Here is a 23,448-nt window from a genome sequence, read left to right as displayed (position 1 = left end):
GGACATTAAGGCACACAACTGAGACACAGCAACAAGGTGGTTGGGAAGTGGACATCTCTTTAGAATATTGCTGAAGACAGCTTCTATGGCATCTGTGTTGCCATGTTCTTCTGAGCACTGTTTTTTCTTTCAATCCACCGTAAATACGTCAATTGCCATTATTTTCAAATTTGTGGAAGCAAATAAAATATTGTCCTCTATTCTAACATGTCAACAATTTTGTATCTAGAGAAAAGAAAGATTATTAATTTTTATGTGCACTCAGGCAAGTGTTATGCTTTTGGGGTGGGGAGAAGGAGACAGTCTCCAGAGTATGGGGATGTGTCAAGCATACACATAATCCAAGCACAAAATAACCTCTTCTGATGATACAGACAATATGATTTGCCTCACACTGGAAAGTCACAAGCTTTACAATTTCTAAGGCGCCACATTTGCTATGAGATGTCCTGCCTAACTGCTTGGTACATCTGGGGGAGGGGGGGGGAGATCAGACAGTATGCAAATGACTTTGCATAAAATCTGTTGGATAGTCATCTGCCAGAACATTTCATTTTCTTGAATGTCTGTTTTGATTCTCTCAGAAAATGAACAGGGTTGAGACAGAATCACCCTTTCTTCTGACTTTATTAAACTTCAGGTCTGTGGTTGACAACCATAATTTAACCAGCCAGGGCGTGTCCGATAGCACGAAATAGAATGAGTTTAATTTATACTTTTTACTTACCGGTACTTATAATCAACTGGCCACTCCTTACCCAACACAGAAAATAGTTCTCCATTGTGCGGGGTTTTAAAAAACTTAATGATGAAAAACTTAACTTAAATTCAGGTTTTAGACAAGAATAACTGACAGTAGATGGGTAAGGCTTTAACCCAGTCTGAGATCCTTGAGATGGACAGGAAAATGTGCCCCAACTTGTTCTTGAAGTCTTAGTGGCTTTCAATACCACATATCATGAAAACCTTCCAGACCGCCTTTTGGAGCTGGGAATGGAAGGTATCATTTTGCAGTTTCCAGCCTTACCTGGAAGGTAGGCTTCAGAAGATGGTGTTGGGAGAGTGCAGCTTGACTACTTGGAGTCCAGCAGGTTTCCACCTTCTTCTTCCATGTCCATCTTGTTCTTCCATGTTTTTAATGACCTATGAAAATTGATGTAATTTTAGATTTTTTTCTTTTTTGACTATATTTTTATATAATGTATCTTATTGTATGATTTTTATATTGGGCTCAGGGCAGCTTACACCTTTGGCAGGAAGGGTGGGATAAAACCCAAAAAAATAAATAAAAGAGGCAATCCAAAGATTTGGACTGGGTTGTCATCAATATGCAGATGACACTCAGCTCTGTCTCATGTTTCCAGCAGATGCCAGGGAGGCTGTAGAAACCCTGAACCAGTACCTAGAAGCAGTTTAAGAGGGGGTGTAGGCCAATAAACTGAAGCTTGATTTTGACAAGACAGAAATGTTATGAATGAGCAGTAAGACTGGCCTGGGATTTAAGGTTTCTCCTGTTCTAGATAGGGTTGCACTCCCCATGAAGGGGCTGATTCATAGGTGGGGGCTAGTGCTGGACCTGGGTCTCCTGTTAAATAAGCAGGTGGCACCATTGGCTAGGATTGCCTTTTACCAGTGTCAGCTGGTTGACCCGCTGTAGCCTTTTTTAGGACATAAAGACCTGCTTTCTGTGGTACATGTCCTGGTAACATCTAGATTACATTACTGCAATACACATTACATGCATCTGCCTTTGAAAACTGTTTGAAAACTTCAGTTGGTACAGAATGTGGCAGCCAGGATGCTAACTGGAATATATCATAAAGGCCATATCACTCCACTTTGGGTCCATCTTCACTGGCTCCCCATTTGTTTCCAGGACCAAGCTGAAGTACTTACATTGACCTTTAAAACCTTTTACAATTTGAGATCAGCATACCTTAACAATCACCTACTGCCATACAGTTCTTCCTCCTCAATTTCATTTTTACAACATATATTCTGCTATACTCCCATATGCCAGTCATGATACCCTCTTCTAGGATTGTTTGTATGGTATTGTTTGGTTACTCGGCTTTTTCTGTGGAAGATCTGTTCCTCTGGACTGGCTTACCAGAATGGGTGCAATTAGGCATATTCACCTGCCACGTTTAGGAAGATAAGTAAGATGGTTTCATTTCAGAGGGCATTTGTGAGGAAAAACCCCTTACAGAACATTGTAGTCACCAGCTTGGTTGCCACTCAGGAGCACGTCTCTCTTACGGCTGTCATCTGTAATCATGTTCGCTCGTAGGTAGCAGTCAACCTGCTCCGTGTAGGTCTCCCATCTATCGGGGTTGGCGGGGTCGAACTCTGCAATGTGGCCTGTCGTCCCACTTGGGTTCCCCATGGTGGCGGCGGTGGCGGTGGGCGCTTCTGTCTCCCTCGAATGCGTGCCTTCCTCGTCTCCGGCCAGGTCAGTGAAGTCCCGCTTGGGGAGTTACCTGGCTAGGATCCTATCCTCGTCGCCACTGTAATGTACTGAGTGACGAGACGTGTTGAAGGCAACATGCTTTATTAGCGAGTACATCACAAGGCAGGGCAACGCGGGCCGGGTCCCGATTATATACATACCCCAGAACAACCCTCAGTCTGGCCAGGTCCAATCCTGGCCAGTTAAACTTCCCGCCACAGATCTTGATTGGCGGAGCGTATTTGTGGAGCTACATCCGGGGACCAGTGGACTTCCACTGGTCACCTCTGTAGTGTCCGCTGTGTTGTAATTTTGGGATTGAAATGCAAGACACAACAAGCAGGGAACTGGGAATGCCAGTGAGAGACCTGGCAGTCCTAGTTGGCACTCTAGAGATTCATGCACTGACAGAAGGTGCTTCAAAGAAGAAGAAGAATTGCAGATTTATACCCTGTCCTTCTCCCTGAATCAGAGACTCAGAGCGGCTTACAATCTCCTATGTCTTCTCCCCCCACAACAGACACCCTGTGAGGTGGGTAGGGCTTAGAGGGCTCTCACAGCAGCTGCCCTTTCAAGGATAACTCCTGCGATAGCTATGGCTGACCCAAGGCCATTTCAGCAGGTTCAAGTGGAGGAGTGGGGAATCAAACCCAGTTCTCCCAGATAAGAGTCCACACACTTAACCACTACACCAAACTGGCTCCAGTCTCTCAAAGAACCAATGGTGGTGCACACTAGAAGCAGCATATGCTATTTGTATCAACAGTGGAGTGCTTGAAATGCATTTGCTATGCAGAAAAGCAGCATTTGTGCATATTTATTTAAACATAATTGAAATCACAGATCTATTATTAGATATTTCACACAGAACTACAAAGAGATAGTTTGAAATGCCAGCATGTTTTCATACTATCATGATGGATATTTCCTAGCTGCAAGAAGTAGTTTGTGGCAAACGTTCTTTTACTTGGCTATGATGTTCCATTTTACAGGAGCCTGGAAACAAAATAAATCCATGGAAATCAAGGCTTTATTTGGTGGCATTTTAAAATGCAGCAGTACAAAATAATGTGGAGTGTTGCCTTCTGAAGCACATTATTAGCATTTACGCATGAATGCATTGGAACAAATGGCTTGTTCTGTGCTTCTGTTTAGAACATCCTTTTCTGGGATACAGACTTCTGCCATATGGAGCTTTCTGATGATTAACAAAATTCTGTAGATAATTCCAGAGGGGCAGCTGTGTCTCAGCAAAAATAAACAGGAGTCTTATGGCATCTTAAAGACTAACAAAATTTTATTCCAGTGTGAGCACACATGGACTAGAGCCTACATTGTAGTCATTTTATTGTAAGGGTTTAAAAAAACAGCAACACATCAATGTCAAGGGGCCATTAAATAAAGGAAACTCAGGGCAAAATGTACTTATGTAAAGTTAAGGTTTAATTTTAAAAATACAGGGATAATTCACTAATTGCCAAGCAAGGAAACACCTATAATGTCCCAGGTTTTGCTATGATGTCCCAGACCTAAAATCCCAGGTTTGGCTATGTAATGATGAACACATGTAATGAATAAGAAATTCCAAGTGTTTGTGGTGAGAGGTAAAGAAACAGCAGGGCCAAAATGACATGAAATGCAAAGTACTACAGTCTCAGACTCTCCTATGAAAAACTGAAATTTATTCAGCACAATGACCATTCACAGCAACTGCTGACTTCCAGGTGAATTTAAGATCAAGCATTTCATGCTGAAATCTCCCTGTAAAATGCAACAAAGAAAGCTTGATTATAGCCCTTTCAGTCTTAGTTGAGACAAAGTTTTCTCACCCCCTGCTTGTGTTTACTAGGCTTTGACAAGATGAAAGATGGTATTGTCACCCATTACTGCTATTGTGAATGGCACTGATTATCTTATATATAGCAGCCCCTCTTGCATTTCAGAGCTTTTTTTAGCGATGCTGTTTACATTTTTCCCCCTCTATACTGATTTAATGTTGGGGTTTATGTAGTCTTAGTGATTCTGGGACCTTGGGCAAAAATTGATGAGCAGCCCATATCCACTTTATTCCCACCCAACCTGTTCTGACCAAGAATACTGCTCAGTTTTCACAATGCAGAATATCCCTTCAAAAACACACCACACTTTGCATTTTTATCTATATTTCCACCACAAATTTCTGTCGGCCCCACTGGCCATTCTACCCCCGCCCCACCACAGGGCTCTGTGCAGTTGCCCAAGCTACCCCATAGGTAAGACTGCCCCGGGGGTTAAGACCTTTCTCTCTGTCCATATGCTAATGGAATATACACTTAATGACTCTGATGAAATGGACTCTAGTCCACAAAAGCATTTGCTACAATATCCATAGTAGCCTTTAAGGTGCCCTCCAACTCCCCTCTGTTCTTTTTGAGGGGCTGTAATGGACTGACACCAGAGCCAACCCTTCTGAAGTTATCGAAAACAGCATATGCGGCAAAGGTCTCAGTGAAACAACAGTATAAATCTTTTACCTTCTGTGCCAGAAGTACCCCTTTGATCTCTCTTCTGTTTTAGACCAAAGTTCCATGTCTAGACATCTGGTTGTGTCTTGGATTTCTGTTTGGATATATTCATTGCTGATTATTCTTGCATCCATACATGAAGAAGCTCACCTTTCTTCTATCAAGCTTCTCACAAGGTCCTCTGAAAGTTCTTTGAAGTCATGTTTGTTCTCCTTTATTTGTTACACAACTCACCTGCTTTAGTGAACAGGTGCTTCTTTTTATAAATCTAAGTGACTTAAAAAAAAAAAGCTACTGTTAATTGCTCAGCCAAAGAAAGTCCTTGTGCTAAATCAAATCATGTTTATATATTGCAATGGACTGGGATTGCTTTCAGCTGCCTTTAGCTTTATACACAGTTTCTCAGATATATCCTTCTCGGGATTAGTCTTTAATTCTCTGTGGAATAGGCAGTCCAGCATGATAATGTTCTGCAGGCTGGTGTAAGTTATCATGACGGCATAAACAAATGCTTCTTCATATAAACCACACCAGTAGCAATTTCAAATGCATAAACTGTGGAAGAGGCAGGAATCTGGCTGTGCCCTTATAATTCTTTTCAGTATGCCGCTCTGCAGTACAAATGACATTAAAATTTTTATTGTCTTTCTCTAAAAATTCTATTAACACAGAAAAGCCAGACCTCCTCTCTAGGTCTCTGGATACGATTCCATTTCTGCAGCAGTGTTACATTTTGGGTTCATATCTGCAGTAATTAATTGTCCACAGGAGAGCCAGTTTGGTGTAGTGGTTAAGTGTGCGGACTCTTATCTGGGAGAACCGGGTTTGATTCCCCACTCCTCCACTTGCACCTGCTGGAATGGCCTTGGGTCAGCCATAGCTCTGGCAGAAGTTGTCCTTGAAAGGGCAGCTGCTGTGAGAGCCCTCTCCAGCCCCACCCACCTCACAGGGTGTTTGTTGTGGGGGGAGAAGACACAGGAGATTGTGAGCCACTCTGAGACTCTTCGGAGTGGAGGGCGGGATATAAATCCAATATCTTCTTCTTCTTCTTCTTCTTCTTCCTGGTCTTTTCTGTGTTACTGTTTTCTAAACACTAACCTCCCATTTTTGTATAACAGATTATTATTTTTCCCCAGGTGTATTATCTTACATTTATCTTTATTAAACCTTATTTCATTTACTTCCATCCATCTCACACAAAGTTTGCCCTTAGCGCTATTCTTCAGACAGGAGAGATGGTTAGATGGAAGTGACTTGCTTTTGGGATGCTTTGCAAGGAGGAGAGCTGAAAGCTAAATTAATTGGGTTTAGTCTCTCAACTTTTCATTTTATATGCTATATATATATATAGCATGGGGGTTCCAGTTGTATTGCATTTGCCATTTGCCATTGCCTTTCTCTGAGCACTTATCTATAGGGGTTTAAAGAGGAGCACTCCCAGATTCTGCACCTCGGCATTATGTTCCCAAAAACTGCATTAAATGTCACATTTTGCTCCTCAAACAGGTGGAGGGTGGAGATAAGAGATCAATCTATAGCACATGGTATTCCAAACTTGCAAAGGGTTTTGTATTTTTGCAAAGGAGGAGGCTTCCTGTATCCCGAAGCAGGCAGTGAATTCTATAGGACTAGTTCCCCACTTTCTCTGCTTGGAGCAATTTGCCAAGTCTTCTTTTTTTAAAGAAGTCTTTTGATGTGTACATTGGCACACCTAACCCAGTGCTGTACATCATCAATTTAACATTCTGATCTTTCCTAATCTAGTAGAACACTACTGTTTGTTCCATTGTTTTTGAGTTTTCAATTATATCAACAAAATAATGCAGAAACAGTTTCTATATTTGAAGGTTTAGAGAGCTTGTGGCAAAGGCTTTTTTTTGTGTTGGGGATTTGCTTGGAATCCAGCTTTTGGCAGTCAGCATTGGAAAAGCTGAAATGTCAAATCCCTACCTTGTTTGGACAAAGCAGCTTTACCCATAGCATTTATTCTTCTCTAAAACAAGGGTTTAAATCATTGGGTTTTGCCTGCATGCATTTTGCCTTGCCAATAGCTGGCTGCCCTCTAACTGGACAAATCTCAAGTCTAAACAAGACCAAAAGCCTGGTTGAATAGGTGATTAAGGAAAATTAGTAGCTATGGGAATAACAGGAAAGCATTGCAGTTAATTTGAAAGGGTCTAACATGGATTGATCCATTTTCAAGAGATTAGAAGAGCTATGACCCATTTTGTTTAAAATTTGGACCAGAGTTCTGGCAAAAATAAAAAAGATTGATAAAGTGGTGAAATCTGGCAGTCAATTTCTTCTGTAAGCCACATTTTGCTACCCAAACAGGTAGAGAGTCTTGATGGGTTGAAGTGAATCCAAAGCCAATGACAGAAAATGCTGCAGGTATAGAATTTTTTTAAAATAACCCGAAACCCTAGCACAATTTATGATGTTAACAATGAAGTCCTAAACAAAGTTCCACTCTTCTAAAGCCATTTTGTCAGGTGTAATTCTTTATAGGATTGCACTGAAAAATCCATACCCAACCCACAACATTATCAGATCAAGGCTGCTTCTATACCACTTTTGCTCAAGAGATACCAAAAGTGCCTTTGAATCTATATGCGCCATGTGTGCATGTTACTGTAGGAAAGAATATGGAATGAAATCCAGTGAGTTCTCAGGCAAAGTACGTATTACATTCACAATTTTAGACCAATTTAAGCACAAATCAACATAATCCTCAAATGAAAATGCATTTAACCTTAGATTTTGTTTGTATTTTTTGTAGTGTGTGTGTGTGTGCATGCATGCCTGGAAGTCATGGGGACCCCTGCTGGGGCATGGAGGATGTTCAGAGAAGTGGCTTGATACAGTCTGCCTCTGCCTCCCAGTCCTGGTATTCCAAGGAGGTCCTCCCTTCCAAATATTTGCCAGGGTCAGCCCTGCTTAGCTTCCAAGACCTGAAGATATTGGGCTTGCCTGGGATATCCAGGTCAGGGCTATTTAATCCTGGATATTAAAAGGCAGCACATACAGAAAGGTGGTACTTCTATCACATGATAAAACTTTTCAGAGTTTCCAAGGCTAAAGAAGTTTCACAATTACAGAGCATCTACCAAAAATATCCTTGTGATATGGACATTGGCCCACAGCTGGTACAATCATACTGGTACTACTGGTGTGGCAAGGATCCTACCACAATCCAAGTGAGACCCTAGACTCCTGTTACTTTGGCAGTGTAGAAGCTGCTGCAGGACTGTTCCTTCTTGGGCCCCGCAGAAAAGAATCAACCTCTTGAGTATGCAGGACTTAATTATTGGAAATTTAAATTCATACATGAAAAATCCTAGCTTGGGATAGACTATCTTTAAATCCAGGGCGGCCCCCACCTGGTGGAATGAGCTCCTGCTGGAGATCTGGGCTCTGCGGGACTTATCTAAGTTTCGCTTGGCCTGTAAGACAGAGCTCTTCCGCCAGGCTTTTAATTGATCCAGCAGGTGTCCCCTGAAATCATCGCTTCCCCCAGCACTTTATTAGCACCTTACCATCTAGGTGCTTATGTTATGCTGAACACTACAAGCCAATGATGTGGATCATGGTTTTTGTGAATTCTGTAATTATGATATTTTCTAGTCTGGATGTGATTTCTTTACTGTTTCTGTAAGGTTTTTAATGTTGTAAGCTGCCTAGAGCCCACTTGCGGGATAGGGCGGGGTATAAATAAAAAAATTGAATTGAATTGAATTACTGGCATACCATCAGAGGCATAAATGCACCCAGTTTATGCATATCACCTCCCACAACATAGGTCCCCAAACTAAGCTAACAAACGAGTTCAGGGTACTAACAGGTTCTGGTGGTTTCTGAAGTACTAAAAAGCCCTGCAAAATCTTGTTCACCAGAGATAGTAAACTCCACCTCCCCCCCAAAATGTGTGTATGTGTGAATCCAAGCTCTTCTCCAATCACTTTGCACTCTCTATATCAAGTGAAACCAGCGGCTGCCCCCAAATCCAATTTCATCATGCTAAAGGTGCAGTCTTTGCCACGTATCAAATTTGTTTTTAATCCATCCTAAACATATCTCTTTAAACTTCATAACGCATTCTTTGTACATTCTCAGTTACATTCATTGTGAAGTCTTTAGAAGTCATGTGCACAACGCAGCATATTCAAAGATCTCCTTTCAAAATCCCTTTTATAATGTCCATGACTTTGGCATACATAAATTTTCCTGGCAGATAGAGTGGAAAATAAGTAACTGCAGATACTATCAGGAAGGACTGAAGAAAATGGGTGCAAACCAAAATATCAGACTTCCTTTGCTGCACCATTTTTTTCCCCTTTCAGAAAAGGAACACCCTGCTCTTGTGGATCATTTCTGTCATACACAGGGCAGGCGATTTACAGAACATGAAGAACGGCCATCTCCATACCAGGAAGCTATTAATTTTAATTATTTTCATAATTTCACAGGTGTCAAGCCTTAATCTGCAATGCCTGGGCGTATTACACTACACAGCTCCGCACTGCCTTGCCACAAGCTCATTATTGACGGTTCACTTCATTCTAATAAAATCTCTATCTCATGTGTCTGTCAAACAGAAGTGAAGGGCTGAGGAGCTGCCAGAAGGCCTACTTGAGTTCCTTTCAGAAATATTAATTCCTTCAACACAGTTCATGCTTTCAGCATGTTTCCTGTTCACTTCCTCTGTTTATTAGTGTGGGAAATTTTCTCCTGAGTAACTGTGCTAAACTGTACAAATGTCACATTGATTACAAGGGCTCAGTAGACAAGCCAAGGGAGCATTGTTTCAACAGTCCATTTCTTTCCAAGATATTCCAAGCAGCTCAGCCTTTATTATTTTGAAAAATCAAGTTTCCAGTACTCTTTTTACAAGGCAGGGCTTTTTTTCTGGTGGAATGTGGCAGAACAGAATTCCAGAACCTCTTTATGGAATCAAAATTCTCAAAAAATGTTTAAATGTTCATGAGGGACAATTGTGTGTTTCTCTTTCATTTCTAAGAGTTCTGCAACCTCTTTTTCCAGAAAAAAAAAGCTGTTATAGGGAAACATTTTTCTACTCAGTGCTCACTAAGAAGTAAAATGTTATTGCATGAGAAAGAGGTTGCAATGAACTGGGCCAATACATGTATGCATATGCATTAGAGTGGCTTACCTGTATGGTCTATCATAGATAGACCAGTTACCTTACATGGCATTAAATACAATGAGTTTGATCTTGCAAGCTGCCAGTAGAAGGCACTCATGGATATATCTCTTTCCCATATTTCCCAGCAACCTCTCAAAATGTGAGATTGGTGGAAGCTTGTTGACAAAATGCATGGGGTACATTGGGCTTCACTGATGGGAGTTGCCCAAAATAACATCCACCTCCCTTTTCCCACCAGCAGTGACTCTGGTACCAGCAGAAAACCGGGATGGTATAATAGCTATTGTGTTAGACTAGCACCAAGCACAATTTGGTTCAAATCCCTATTTTTTTTTTAAAAAAAAAAAACCTTACTGGATGACTTTGGATCAACCACTTACTCTCAGCCTAAACAACTTCACAGTATTGTTTTGGGAATAAAATGATGATGTGGAGAAGCACATATGCCACTGTGAGCTCCTTTGAGGAAGGCCTAATTGTGGTAATTGCTATGCTCTTGCTACCCAATTTGTATATAGAGGTAATGTGCTCTTTAATATGAATTAAGGTGTATCTAGCAGCAGGAACAAAACAAAGGTGGGAATTTCTTCTATTTTTGTACATTTGGGATCTTTTAAGGGAGAACTAGCTGGGAAACAAAAAGCTGGTTGGAGTGAAACCTTGTTCACTTTGTTTCTGTGACAAATGCTCCTAGATGTAGCACAATTTTCTGGACACAATTTTCAGCGGCATTCCTGTAGCAAAAGTAATATGTAGCTTGCCTCTGAGAAATGGACACTAAAGATTCTAAAAGACATCTGAGCTTTCACTAGGGTCTGGAATTACCAAACAAAATCAGGCAATGCTCTGCTAATCTTTAAACATGACTCTAGGCATGCTGCCAAAACTAAATCCCCAAACTCTGCCACTACACATACTGTGATATATTGGGGGCACATGGTCACATAATGCTCTGTAATAGTGCATCAGTGATGTTTATGATTACAGATCTAACAGAATTACAAATTAGGCCGTGTTTGTCTGATATCTGAGCAGAGATGCAAATGAAGTATATAACCTCTGAATTCTCTTTAAAAGTTATGCTAGACTTGTACAGTCATTTCCATGAGATCTCATCTCCTACGGTGCCATCCAGTGGATTTCACGTGAATATCACAGCTGTACAAGAGGAAGATACAAACTACAGAGTAGAAAAATCTTTTTAAATTATTGGTATGTCAGTGTAAATAAACATTGTCAGTATGACAGCTAAAACAAAACTGAAAAACTATCATTTTCTACAGTGATAAATTCATATGAGATGCTTCATGTGTATGAAAATCTTCCTTGAGGTACAAACAAAGCTTTCCAAAAGTGTATCTGTAAAATATATAGCACTTGCAAAATTTATGACAGAACACTGCAGGGTGACAAACACAAATTTAATGCCATTAATTATTGAAAAATAGTTATCAATCAATGGCAGCAAAACATTATATATATCCTTAACCAGATTTTTTTTTTTTACTCAGAGGACCATAGCCAGTTCTTACATCACCAGAGCAGCGCAGTAACTGCCCCCATGCTATTATGACAATATGTCACAGGGAAACAACTAACAATTTGGTTGGCACCCACTAGGGTTTCCAAGTCCCCCTATTGTACCATAGTTTCCCCTCCCAAATGGCTAGAGTGTCTGGGAAAACCATAGAGTTTTCCTGGAAATGCCTAGAGCAGCCGCTGCGAGCCGTCACCGGCATGATGATGCCACTTGAGTGATGTCATCGCACTGGCGATGTGGGGGAAGTTCCCCCTGCAGGCCCACCGGGTTGGGAACCTCTTGGGCGGGGGAACCCCCACCCGGACCGGGAGCTTGGCAGCCCTAGCACCCACAAAGCACACAGATACCATTTCTTTCCATATAAAGGTCCCCCTATGTGCTCTAGGGATGCCAGCCTCCAGGTGGGACCTGAAGATCTCCTGGAATGACAGCTCATCTCCAGACTTCAGAGATCAGTTCTCCAAGGCCTTTTCTACATTATTTTTTTACTCCAGTTTCCCAGAAGTCAAGTCATTATGCCTTTGATTCGGATCATTTGCTTTCATTCTGCATCTTTTGAACTTCCTTGGTACTTTGTGCCTGGAACCTCACTCTCTGAGGATTATGATTTCTGTATTTCCACCCCACAGGGAGGGGATCTGCAGCTGGCTAGTCTAGTTGGATATGGAAAAGTTCCCACTGCTATGGCAACAGCTGAAGGATCCCCCTCCCATTTTAAAAAACCATCAATAACACTATTAATGAGGGAGGGGAGAGCTGAAGAGGATCCTGGTTGAACATTGATGGTGTTTTCCTCTGACAGCACATGAGAACAGAGAATAGGGCAGTGTACCTTTAAGAGAAAGCAAAAGCCAGAAGTCACTCTATTGCCCTGAGAAAATGCATTCACACCTTATATCTTTCAAAGCTCCATGATTCTGCAAAAAGAAAGGGAGGGGGGAATCCAGGCCCCCACACGCACGACTGACACATTTGGAAGCAGGGAATCCTCTAGTCTTTTATATTTACTGATTCCTTCTTCACTTTCTTTGAAGTTTGTCTGTCCAGAAGGACACGTCTTTCTCTTTTGTCTTTGGAGAAGGAGGGAAAGAAAAAAGAATGGGGAGGACGCATCAACCTAAAGAGAAAGAGGGGACAGCAGTGGGCAGGCCTCAAAGATCCACCCAGACACATTCTACTTCTAAAAAGCGACATGGATCAAACACCAAGCTGGCCAAAGGTCCACTCCAAAGAGTTTTAGAAACGGGGGCGGGGGGGGGGGGGGAATGCAGCAACCACTGTGAGTACTTAGTTGACCAAAACAGATGTAGAAACAGGAAGAAGCATCAGGACAAAAGTGGAATGTGATGCAGAAGGTGAATTTGAAAGGTGCAGCAGAAGGTATAGAAAAGACCCTAGAGAAAACTGATACTTTGGAAGGTGGACTCTACAGCATTGTACCCCACCTAGGTCTCTTCCCTCCCCAGATTCTATCCCCAGAGTTTCCCAGCCTGGATCTAGCAACCCTACCCCCTTATTCTCGCCAGTGATGAAGGGGGACCTGTACTGTGTGTCCCACTACCTGTGATCTAGACCCATGTCCATCCTGGTTCATACGTGCTTGCCAGACGGAAGAGAAAGCTCTGTTGAAGGTAATTATCAACAGGTCCTTGATTGAAGGAACCTTTCCCACACCCCTTTAGGAGGCGGTGGTACATCCTCTCCTCAAAAAACCATCTCTGGACCCAGCTGTATTGGCAAACTGCCGGCTGGTGTCAAACTTGCCTTTTTTGGGTAAAGTTATTGAGAGGGCATTGGCAGTATAATTACAGGGATTTTTGGATGACGCTTCTGTCTTAGACCCATTTCAGTCCAGCTTCTAGCCAGGCCATGGGATGGAGATGGTACTGGTTGCCCTCACGGATGATCTCTTGAGACATTTGGATCAGGGTGGCTCGGCAGTGCTGCTGTTAGATCTGTTGGCTGCGTTTGACAATCGACCACCAGCTCCAGTTTCACTGCCTCGCCAACGTGGGGAATCAGGGGTCTGCCCTTCAATGGCTTACCTCTTTTCCCCAAGGCCAGGGACAAAGGGTAGCTATAGGGGAGTAGTCGTCCCAGAGGCACCCGCTTGTATGTAGTGTCCCTCAGAGGGCGGTTCTCTCTCCGATGTTAACATCTACATGTGTCCCCTTGCCCAGATTGTCCGGAGATACGGGCTGGGTTGTCACCAGTATGCGGATGACACCCAGCTCTATCTATTGTTGGGAGGCCAGTCCAGCTGTGCCCTGGAAGATCTGGACCTGGCATTGCAAGCCGTAGTGAAATGGCTCAGGCAGTCAACTGAAATTGAATCCAGTGAAGACAGAAGTCCTGTGCCTGAGTTGCAGTGGCCTAGGTGGGGAAATCCCCTTGCCGGCCTTTGGTGGGATGCTATTAGCGCCAGCGTCGAGGGTCAAGAGCTTGGGGTTACTCCTAGAGCCTTCGCTGACAATGGAGGCCCAGGTAGCAGCCACTGCCAAATCCGCATTTAACCATCTTAGGCTGATATGGCAGTTGGAGCACAGTGACTTGGCAACAGTGATCCATGCGATGGTCACCTCAAGAATAGACTACTGTAACGCCCTTTACGTGGGGCTGCCCTTGACTCAACTTCAGAGGCTGCAATTGGTGCAAAATGCAGCAGCCAGACTGTTAATGGAGCTACCTGTACATTCAGCCTGTGCTGAAAGCATTACACTGGTTGCCTGTGGCATTCTGGATTCACTTCAAGGTGCTGGTTTAAAGCCCTATATGGCCTGGGACCAGTCTACCTTTGGGACCGCCTTTCCACATACATACTCCAGACGCACTACATTCAGGGTCTCAAAATCTCCTGAAGATTCCTGGACCGAAAGAAGCTCAATTATCCACCACCAGAGCGTTCCTGGTAATAGCCCCCACTTCATTGAATGCCCTCCCCGAAAACATCAGGGCCCTGCAGGACCTGCCACAGTTCTGCAGGGCCTGTAAGACTGAATTATTCAAATTCGCCTTCAACAGTAAGGGGGAGGTGGCTATTACCTTACAGCACCAACAATCTCACTGAATTAATATAATGGAAATCAGAAACCTGCCATCTTGGGACTTTTAATGAATGGATTCATGATTGTTGATATGTATGGAAATGTTTTATTATATATTTTACTTTTTAATATTCTATGTTTGTTAATTGTTAATGTTTTTAACTGTTGTTAGCCGTCCTGAGCCCATCAGAGGAGGGTGGGGTATAAATCTGATAAATAAACCCCAATTTGCCACAGTCTCATTCTAGAAAGTTGTTCTGTGAGCACTGTATATAACCATTACTCAGGCACACCGAAAGCTGCAGCTGTGATAAACTTAAGATCCTGGGATGGCTTGCTAGTCTTCCAGATGCAGTGATGCCTTATGCCAACCTTGTGGGGAGGAGACAAAATGGATGGGGCAAAATTAAGCTTCTGTATGTTAGCCAACACCAGATGTTAGCTGACTCTGGCTACAGTTAGTTCAAAGATAACCTTTAGGCACATGCAAGACACACCAGAGTTAGTCCAGGATGTTTTTGACAGCTGCTCACCCTGTGCTGAGAAGGCTACTTCTGCAGCTCCTCCAGGATATGATTTGGAGTATATTTTCTCACAGCAAAGGTTTTGTTTGTGTAGGTGAGACCTCCTGCATGTACAGAGTTTGCTGTGAGGCAAGTTGGTTCAAGTCTGTACTTAAAGTCAAAACTAACATAAAAGGACAGCAATGGTTACTTTTAAATATAGAGAGGGTAGATCTGTCAGGGGCTACTAGCCATACAACCTTCATTTTAAAAGATGGCCTACTACGTCTCACTACCAGATGCTGAAGTTTAATAAGTGGGGGGGGGGCAATAATCACAGACTGGGCAGTTTACACAACTCTGTTATATGGACTATGCTATGGCCAAAGTTAGCAAGTCTTCCAATTTAGAAAGATGGCATGAGATATTTCCTAATATTTGGTAGTGGGACAGTGACTCAGAACTAAAGCATTTGGTTTGCATGCAGAAGATCCCAGACTAAATCTCCAGTATCCTAAATTAAAAGAATAAAGAAGCAAGTGATATGAAAGATCTCTACCTGAGAGCCCAGAGAGCTGCTGGTGGTAAACATAGACAACACTAAATAGGTCAATGAGCAGACACAACAAGTTCTATACTAAGTAGATTTGCCAAACTTCAAGTGGGACCTGGAGATCTCCCAGAATTACAACTGACCTTCAGGCTATAGTGCTCAGTTCCCCTGGGGGGAAAAAGGCTGCTTTCATAGACTCTATAAGTCTACTCCCTGCCTTCCCCAGGCTCCACTCCCAAATCTCCAGGAATGTCCCAACCTGAAGTTGGCAACTCTAAAATACACCTGCAGAATGTTCTTCCCCCTCGTTACTGAATAATGCACAGCCTAACCCCATGCATAACAGTTAAGTTGCAAACCAGAAAATACGACTTCCTAGAACTCGAACCTTCCTCTGACAAAGTGTGCATGCACACAAAAGCTTATACCGCAAATAAAACTTCGTTGTTCTTAAAGGCATCACTGAATTCGAACTTTGTTCTGCTGCTTCAAATCAACACGGCTACCCCACCTGAACCCCTCCTCTTATTATAAGCACGGAATTGTTTCCAGCACCGAACGTACCTCCACGAACCCAGTTTATGCCCGTATGTACGTCCTTCCCATCCACCCCCCCTTCCATCAACAGAAACAAGAAACCATCCCCAACTCTACAGAGCAGAAAAAAAGAAAATCCTCGCAAATGCGACGAAATAGCGTTCTAATACCCACCGCCCCGCCCAGCTACGAAATAAGAATTTCGTATTGGTTGAGAACGCTCCAATGAAATCCGTGTACGGACCTCCGAGATAGGAGATAACAGGTAACCAGGAGACAATCCCAAATGAGAGACACCTCCGGTTCCCAATCAACCATGAGGGGAAATACATGAGGAAAGGAACTGATATCTGAAGCGTGTGGACTGATTTTCCAAAGCTCTTACATAATGAATGTTGACAGTCTTTAATGTGCCACTAGATTTTTGTTTAATCTTGATTACAACAGGTTAACATGGCTACCCCTTGCGAACACTCTTGCCCCGCATACATACACGCACTCCAAATGAAACCCGGAAATCAAGTTGCGACGACGTTCACCACAGTGCGTGGATGCAAAGACTCTAGGGAAGGTGCGCCGCGCTTAATCGTCGACCGGAAGCGGCTGCTGAACCGGAAGTGAAATTGAATGGCGAGCCGGAACTTGGGGATGGGGTTTGGCAGTCTCTGATACGATCATCTCCGGGGGTCGGGCTTCGAGCGGCCGCGGTAGGAGTTTCGGCTCCGGTTGAGGCGGGAAAGAGGCCCGAAAAGAGCAGCGGCTGCCTGAGGAGTGCGCGAGCCGAGTCCAATGGCTGGAGGGGAGGCCGCCCCAGCAGCGGGGCCCGGCTCTGCTGTGGCTGATGGCGACGAGAGGAAAGTGCGGGAAGCCGGTGGCGCCCGCCTGGACTGGGTGGAGGCGCAGCGCGGCCACTGCGAGCCTGAGCAGCACTGGAAGTACCGCCGCGACTTCCTAATTCGCAACGCTGAGGCCTTGTCGTTGTCGCCGGACGGGGAAGACGCCGGTGACAAGGCGGAAATGCGGCACCTCGTCTCCTTATCTATGGTGTGGGCCAACCACGTCTTCCTGGGATGCCGGTGAGTCACCAGTATGGTGGTAAAGAATAACAGTCTTGAATTACTGTTGTTAAAGTGTCTGGGTTTTATTGAAAGTATTATTTGGGAGCCCTTTTATTAAACCTAGAAACGAAAACTTTTTTTTAAGGAAAGTAATTTTGATTGTTCTGATAGTTTTGGGTCTCTGTAAACTGAGGCAGACATTTGTGCAACAGGATAATTAGTCCTTATATTCAGCTCTTGTGGGCGGCTTGTGGCGGGGGAACGATACTGTCTCTTTCTGTGGTTATAGAAATAGTAGCAAGCTGGCTGGATCCACATGTTGCTGGATAATGTGATATCATTGTTCTATAGTGATCATTAGTCTCATGGATTGTTCTGTCCTCACAGAAAAATTCGAAGGTGCATCATTGCCAGAGTTGATAATATCCAACTTGAGTGTTCACCTCGGCTTTTCTCATCTGCAGAAAGTTATTGCAGTTTGTTCTGTTACATTGTTCACTTTGCGCTTATTAACTGTTACAATGTAATGTCTGCACTTGTTCTAAATTTGTAAGAGTAGTTGTGGTGTTTTGCCCAAGTTTTCTTTTTGTTTTTACATGCTTTGTCAGTTTGCAGCCAGGAATGCTAACTTAGTTAACAGAATAGTTCAGAGGGGCACACTGGGAGCACAGCATACCTCAGCTTGAGCCCTGAGGCAGTCTCAATAACAATTGTACTATATCTGCGCTTGCCTCAACTTTGATTCCATTTTCCTTACACTACTATATTTTGTTTGAAGCTCTGACCTCATGTAGCTTAGATATCTAGTGCTGGTAATAACATTATTTCCTTTTTTGGTATCTTATGCATGTTGATGTTTTAGTGGATTTGAGATTTTTTTGATAATAGTGTGAAATTCAGAAATGACAGCAGTTATTTTGAAGATCAGTGGTTACGGACAAATTTGTCCTCATGATACTAATAGCCACCTTCTTTCCTTGCTCAGGTATCCTAAACAAGTGATGGAAAAGGTGCTGGACATGGCTGCAGGCATCACAGTCACCAATGCTCCAACCCACACTCTGAGAGATGAACTGGTTGCCAAGGTGAAACGAGGCATATCAAGTAGCAATGGTTAGCAGATCATAGCTGTGCAATTACAATCAGGAGCCTAGTAAATTAGTACATGAATAGCATCTCAAATATAGCGATTGGATTTAGTTTTTAAATTGCCACTATTATGATATTGTGATTTGATTTTTGGTTTTGATAAAAATTAATTTCCAAAGGAGACCAGGCTAAATTTATATTTATTTATGTAAAGAGTGTTAACCAGCCCACCTGAATCTACCTAAGCCTTTTTATGTCATGCCACTCAGCTTGTCTTCCAAATGGTGTCACAGCAGTAGCAAGTAAATAAATTAAAAACCAATTTATTTGCTTGCTACCATGTATTTACACCGTACCTAGTGGATTAATATTTACTTTAAATGCATATTTTAATTTTACAGATCTCTTGTCAGATCTTCTATAATCTTAAATGGCATTAATATAACCAGGATTTCTCAGTTTTGGCTTTTGTATTTGTGTGTATTTGATATTAGGACAGCGAAGCTTTCTCTGAATGACAGGAGTAATATTTTTTTAAACATTTCTTTTTAGAAGGGCTAGAAGAGCCTTGCAAGAAGCGAGCTGTAAGCACAAACAAAGCTTCTGAAGATAGCAGAAGTGATGCAAGGTCTACCAAGGCAGAAGTGTCCATGGAAACTGGCTCTGAACCTATGAAGAACATAGAAGAAGAGAGAGCAAAAGATCCAGAGAAGCCACTGTCTTCCACCATGACTCAGAAGGGGGCGTCTGCAGCAGCACCAACTGTGACTCAGAAGGGGGCATCCCCAGCCATAGCTCAGAAAGGTGTGTCAGCAGCGACACCAGCCATGGCTCAGAAGGGGGCATTAGTGGCAGCACCAGCCGTGGCTCAGAAGGGGGCAGCAGCACCAGCCGTGGCTCAGAAGGGGGCAGCGGCACCAGCCGTGGCTCAGAAGGGGGCAGTGGCACCAGCTGTGGCTCAGGGGGCATCAGTGGCAGTGCCAGCTGTGGCTCAGGGGGCATCAGCGGCACCAGCCGTGGCTCAGAAGGGGGCATCAGCAGCTGCCCCAGCCATGGCTCAGAAGGGGGCATCAACAACGGCGCCATCCGTGGCTCAGAAGGCAGCATCCACAGTGGCACCAGCTGTGGCTCAGAAGGTGGCATCTACGGTGATGCCAGCTGTGACTCAGAAGACAGCGTCCACAGCAGCACCAGCCGTGGCTCAGAAGGGGGCACCCATGGCACCAACTGGATTAAAAGTAGAAACCAGACTTGCTAATTATGAATCCACAACAGTCACTAAGCACAAATCAGTTCTGGCTTCTTCTATATCTGGTCCTGAGTCAAAAATAAATTATTGCTTAAACAAACCTTCAGAATCCAAATCTGAAAATGTGTTACCATCTGAAAAGAAAGACAGTTTGGAAAGTGCTGCAGTGTTAGCTTCAAAAAGCAGTTTACATGTGACTGCAGTTCCTGCCAAAATGCCACTGAAACTGTTAACAAGCGAAGATGCAAAAGAGAGGCAGCCATTCTTCAATAGACTATACAAAGCTGTTGCTTGGAAGCTGGTTGCTGCCGGAGGCTTTGGTCCCACTGTCAATCATGTAGAACTTTTAAACTCATCTATTCAGTCTGTAAAGGCAACATTAGATGTTGATTTTGTTCCACTGAAAGAGCTTACTGATTTACCTCAGAATAAAGGCTCTCAGGAAAGTGTGGTTTGCGAATTGAGATGCAAATCTGTATATTTGGGTACTGGTTGTGGAAAAAGTAAGGAAAATGCCAAAGCAGTAGCTTCAAGGGAAGCACTGAAACTGTTTCTCAAAAAGAAGGTTATTGTAAAATTATGTAAAAGAAAGTACAAAGGAAGGGAAGTTGAAGATTTGGTGCTTCTTGATGAAGAATCAAAACCATTAAATTTACCTCCAGCTTTAAGAAATCCTCAAGAAATATTGTAAACCACTGGAGCAGCTGCTGTTTCATATTAGCAAATAATGTTTTATCACAAAAACAGGATTACTTTTGTATACTGAAGTAGACACCCAGATCCTTTGTATTTTTTCTCAGCTTTTCAGGGCAAATACCATTCCTATTACTTTCACTCAATAGCAAATATAAATAATTTGATATAGATGTAAAGCGTGCAAAGGTATGCCTTAACATACATAGCACACTAGTGTGCTTTTTTATTCGTTAAATAGTTTACCTACGTCTTCTGTTTTAATGAAACAAGGTATAGTTTGCTGTTCAAAATGCTCTAATTTTGTACCCCGTAATTTGGTAGCAGTGATGTTCACTTTAGAACACATATACCTTTTTAGCTGCAAAGGAATCTGTATACAAAACCCACTGTACCTGAATGACAGAAAGTTGTCTGAAAATTTAAAGACATTTAATCACATGCTTCAAGTGTTACTTATAATGTTTATATGCTTCAAAAGAAAATAGCAGATGCAGATTATTTTAATGAAGTAATATTTTAAATCTGAATTTAAAATGTTGGTCCTATTTTAATATATGGCCCTTCAAATTGTCAGTAAACAGTCACCAGGATTACTTATCACTAAACTTCGTTAACTAGAAGCAACTTATATTTTGTGAGAAGTACTACTTTTACGTTTTCAAATAAATATGGCTTTCTATGTTAAGGTTATTTTATGTCTATTGTAATTGGGATGTGAGATTTTTGAGAAGTTCTTATGTAATACTTGGCTTTCATTAAGCATTTTCAAGTAACAGTCCACTTTTATAAGTGCAAAAAGAAAATGTTAGTCTTAAACACTGTCATTAGTTTGCAGCTTTTAAAAATAATATGAATTCCTGATTCTATCTGCATAGGATTATCAGTTTGGAATATCTGTGTGTATTAACAGATTTTCTAATTAGTTTTTTTTTATATTCTCAGGAGATAAAAGTCACTATGCTGAACATAATGTGTGGCAGTGCTGTGATATCCAAATAATTTTGTGTGTACAGGCATTTTTACAATTATCCTCTGTGCTGGGAGATGCTTACAGTAATGGGAAATCCCTCCTGCATCAATAGAGCATTCCTCAACTTGCAGGGAAGTGATTAGAGGTTTGTTTCAACAGACAGTATAGTAAATAAAGTTGGCACAGACTGAATTATCTTTAGGGCATATTTCTGTGAGTTGTAGCTAAATATCACTTTTTTGTGCAACAGCCCTTGAGAAATCCTTATAATAAAACCTGTAATCCCTAGGATTATCTGAAATTTTCCATGCAGAATGGGGTTTATGATTGCCCTCCCTCTTTAGGAATTAGTCATCTTGCTTGACAAAAAGTAGCTTGCAGTGCGAGAGCTGCTACCAGGTGGGGGTGGGGGAATCTATATGAGCATTAGGTTTGTGTGTGTATCAGAAGTGACTCTCTGGATCATAGCTATAGTTGAGTTCTGCATTGTTTGAATAAATACTAAAACTATTTTTGAACCACTCTCACTGCAATACTCTTGTTTGTTTCTAACTCTGTTTGGTTCATACTAAGTTTTTCTGAAATGTATTTTGATAGCTGAACAAAAAAGTCTTCCAGCCACAGTTACTTTTCCCCTACATCACAGAGTTTTAGTTTTTCTGTGCAATAAATACAGCAATAGCTAGCTGCGCTGATTCTAAAATCTAGGACCAAAGGTATTACTTTCTAATCAAGAAGGCATTTCTAAGTTCAACTGGCAACTGGTGCACAGGTAGTAGATAATAACAGCAAAATGGACATTTCTGCAGTTGCTTAAGTAATATAGTTTTCCTGATGTCTTATAGAAAATGCAGTATTGAGATCTTTAGTAAATGCTTTTGAAATGGTTTTCTTATGTAAGAATGGTAGATCAAATGAGTAGTTCAGAAAATAATGTGTTTGGCAATTGGTTTATTAAAGAAGAATGACATCCTGTATATATAAATAATTCATTAAAATAAAGGCATTTGCACTCATTTGCTTTCTTTTCAGACTTAAATGAGTTAAAATTATTTCATTCAGAACTAGTAGTAAAACATAAATCCGAATTCACTTCACACACACGATGTATCACATAGATCCAAAATGCTCTTCTGCTATTGGTATGGTACTGATACTAGCAGAACAGCGTTGTCCATTTATTCTTTGTCACATGGAGTGGCCTGTTTGTCCAGTGTAGAGGGTGGGAGGGCATTGCTGACATGTGATGGCACAAATCACATTAAAGGATGAGCAGGAGTGAATTCTGGGTTCACTGGTGGTGTTGCTAGGATCTATATGAGAGCAAAATTGGCATCTTGGTTTCATAGAATATAGAGTTGGAAGGGACCTCCAGGGTCATTTGTTGCAGGCCTTGGTACTAGAGTCGTTACTGTTAAGTAGTTTAGGTTAACAGGCTGTCAGTAAGCAAGAAAAGGTCAGCTGCCCTCCCCCCTAGTGCCTATGTGTGATGGAAGTGTCACTATCCATCATGAATTTTGGGTTGTTGAACTAACTTGAGTTGTGAGCTGTATGTGATCACCAGTGTTTCCTGATCTACCAACAAATAAAAATAGAAATATATTCAAGGGGGACAGAATTGCATGCCATGAGAATTTTGATGTTTCTACTGTCAAAAAGACAAGCTGTCTTTTAGATTGGATAGTGGCCAATGCACTCCCAAAATAACAAAGCTTTGGCTGCTTGCATAGATCTGCCTTGCTTGCACATCATTTCAATGGATTGTAGCTTTGGAGTGCAAAGCATCCTGGGAAAAGATGCTTGTTACAGAGCTGCAAATAAATGTCTAATACAGTCTTTGTATACCACTTTATAACATTCAGAATGGATTTTAAGAATGGCCTGTCATACCTGAAAGATTTTCTCTTAATGATGTTGGCTTTCGTCAGCAACAGCCTGATACATCAGATGGTAGGAATATGATTACATACCATGAAGTATGATGAAACAAAAACAAAAGGTCACAGAGCATAAAATCTAGAGATGACAAATCTAAAAGGAACTAACCATTACACCTGCATATACTGAAAAACAGTCATTATTGTGGAATACA

General features: G+C 42.1%; 1 protein-coding gene across 1 annotated transcript; it reads left to right on the top strand.

Annotated features, from left to right (window-relative positions):
- Positions 1-16,793: 16,793 nt before the first annotated feature.
- Positions 16,794-22,381, top strand: CDKN2AIP (CDKN2A interacting protein). Its single transcript, XM_060246479.1, has 4 exons — positions 16,794-17,370; positions 18,338-18,465; positions 18,994-19,205; positions 19,470-22,381. Exons 1-4 carry the CDS (start codon positions 17,084-17,086, stop codon positions 20,379-20,381), a joined length of 1,539 nt encoding a protein of 512 aa, XP_060102462.1. The 5' UTR covers positions 16,794-17,083; the 3' UTR covers positions 20,382-22,381.
- Positions 22,382-23,448: the final 1,067 nt, after the last annotated feature.

This window comes from Heteronotia binoei, chromosome 9 (assembly GCF_032191835.1).
Source record: "Heteronotia binoei isolate CCM8104 ecotype False Entrance Well chromosome 9, APGP_CSIRO_Hbin_v1, whole genome shotgun sequence".
In the NCBI taxonomy this organism is placed as follows: Eukaryota; Metazoa; Chordata; class Lepidosauria; order Squamata; family Gekkonidae; genus Heteronotia; species Heteronotia binoei.
The sequence above is the reverse complement of the archived record's forward strand: the minus strand, read 5'-3'. Positions and strand labels throughout refer to the sequence as shown.

Bases quoted from the DNA above. Each gene is read 5' to 3' on its own strand.
- CDKN2AIP (XM_060246479.1), top strand. From the start codon at position 17,084: ATGGCTGGAGGGGAGGCCGCCCCAGCAGCGGGGCCCGGCTCTGCTGTG. The intron at 17,371-18,337 runs GTGAGTCACCAG...TTCCTTGCTCAG, and splicing joins CACGTCTTCCTGGGATGCCG to GTATCCTAAACAAGTGATGG. The intron at 18,466-18,993 runs GTTAGCAGATCA...ATTTCTTTTTAG, and splicing joins AGGCATATCAAGTAGCAATG to AAGGGCTAGAAGAGCCTTGC.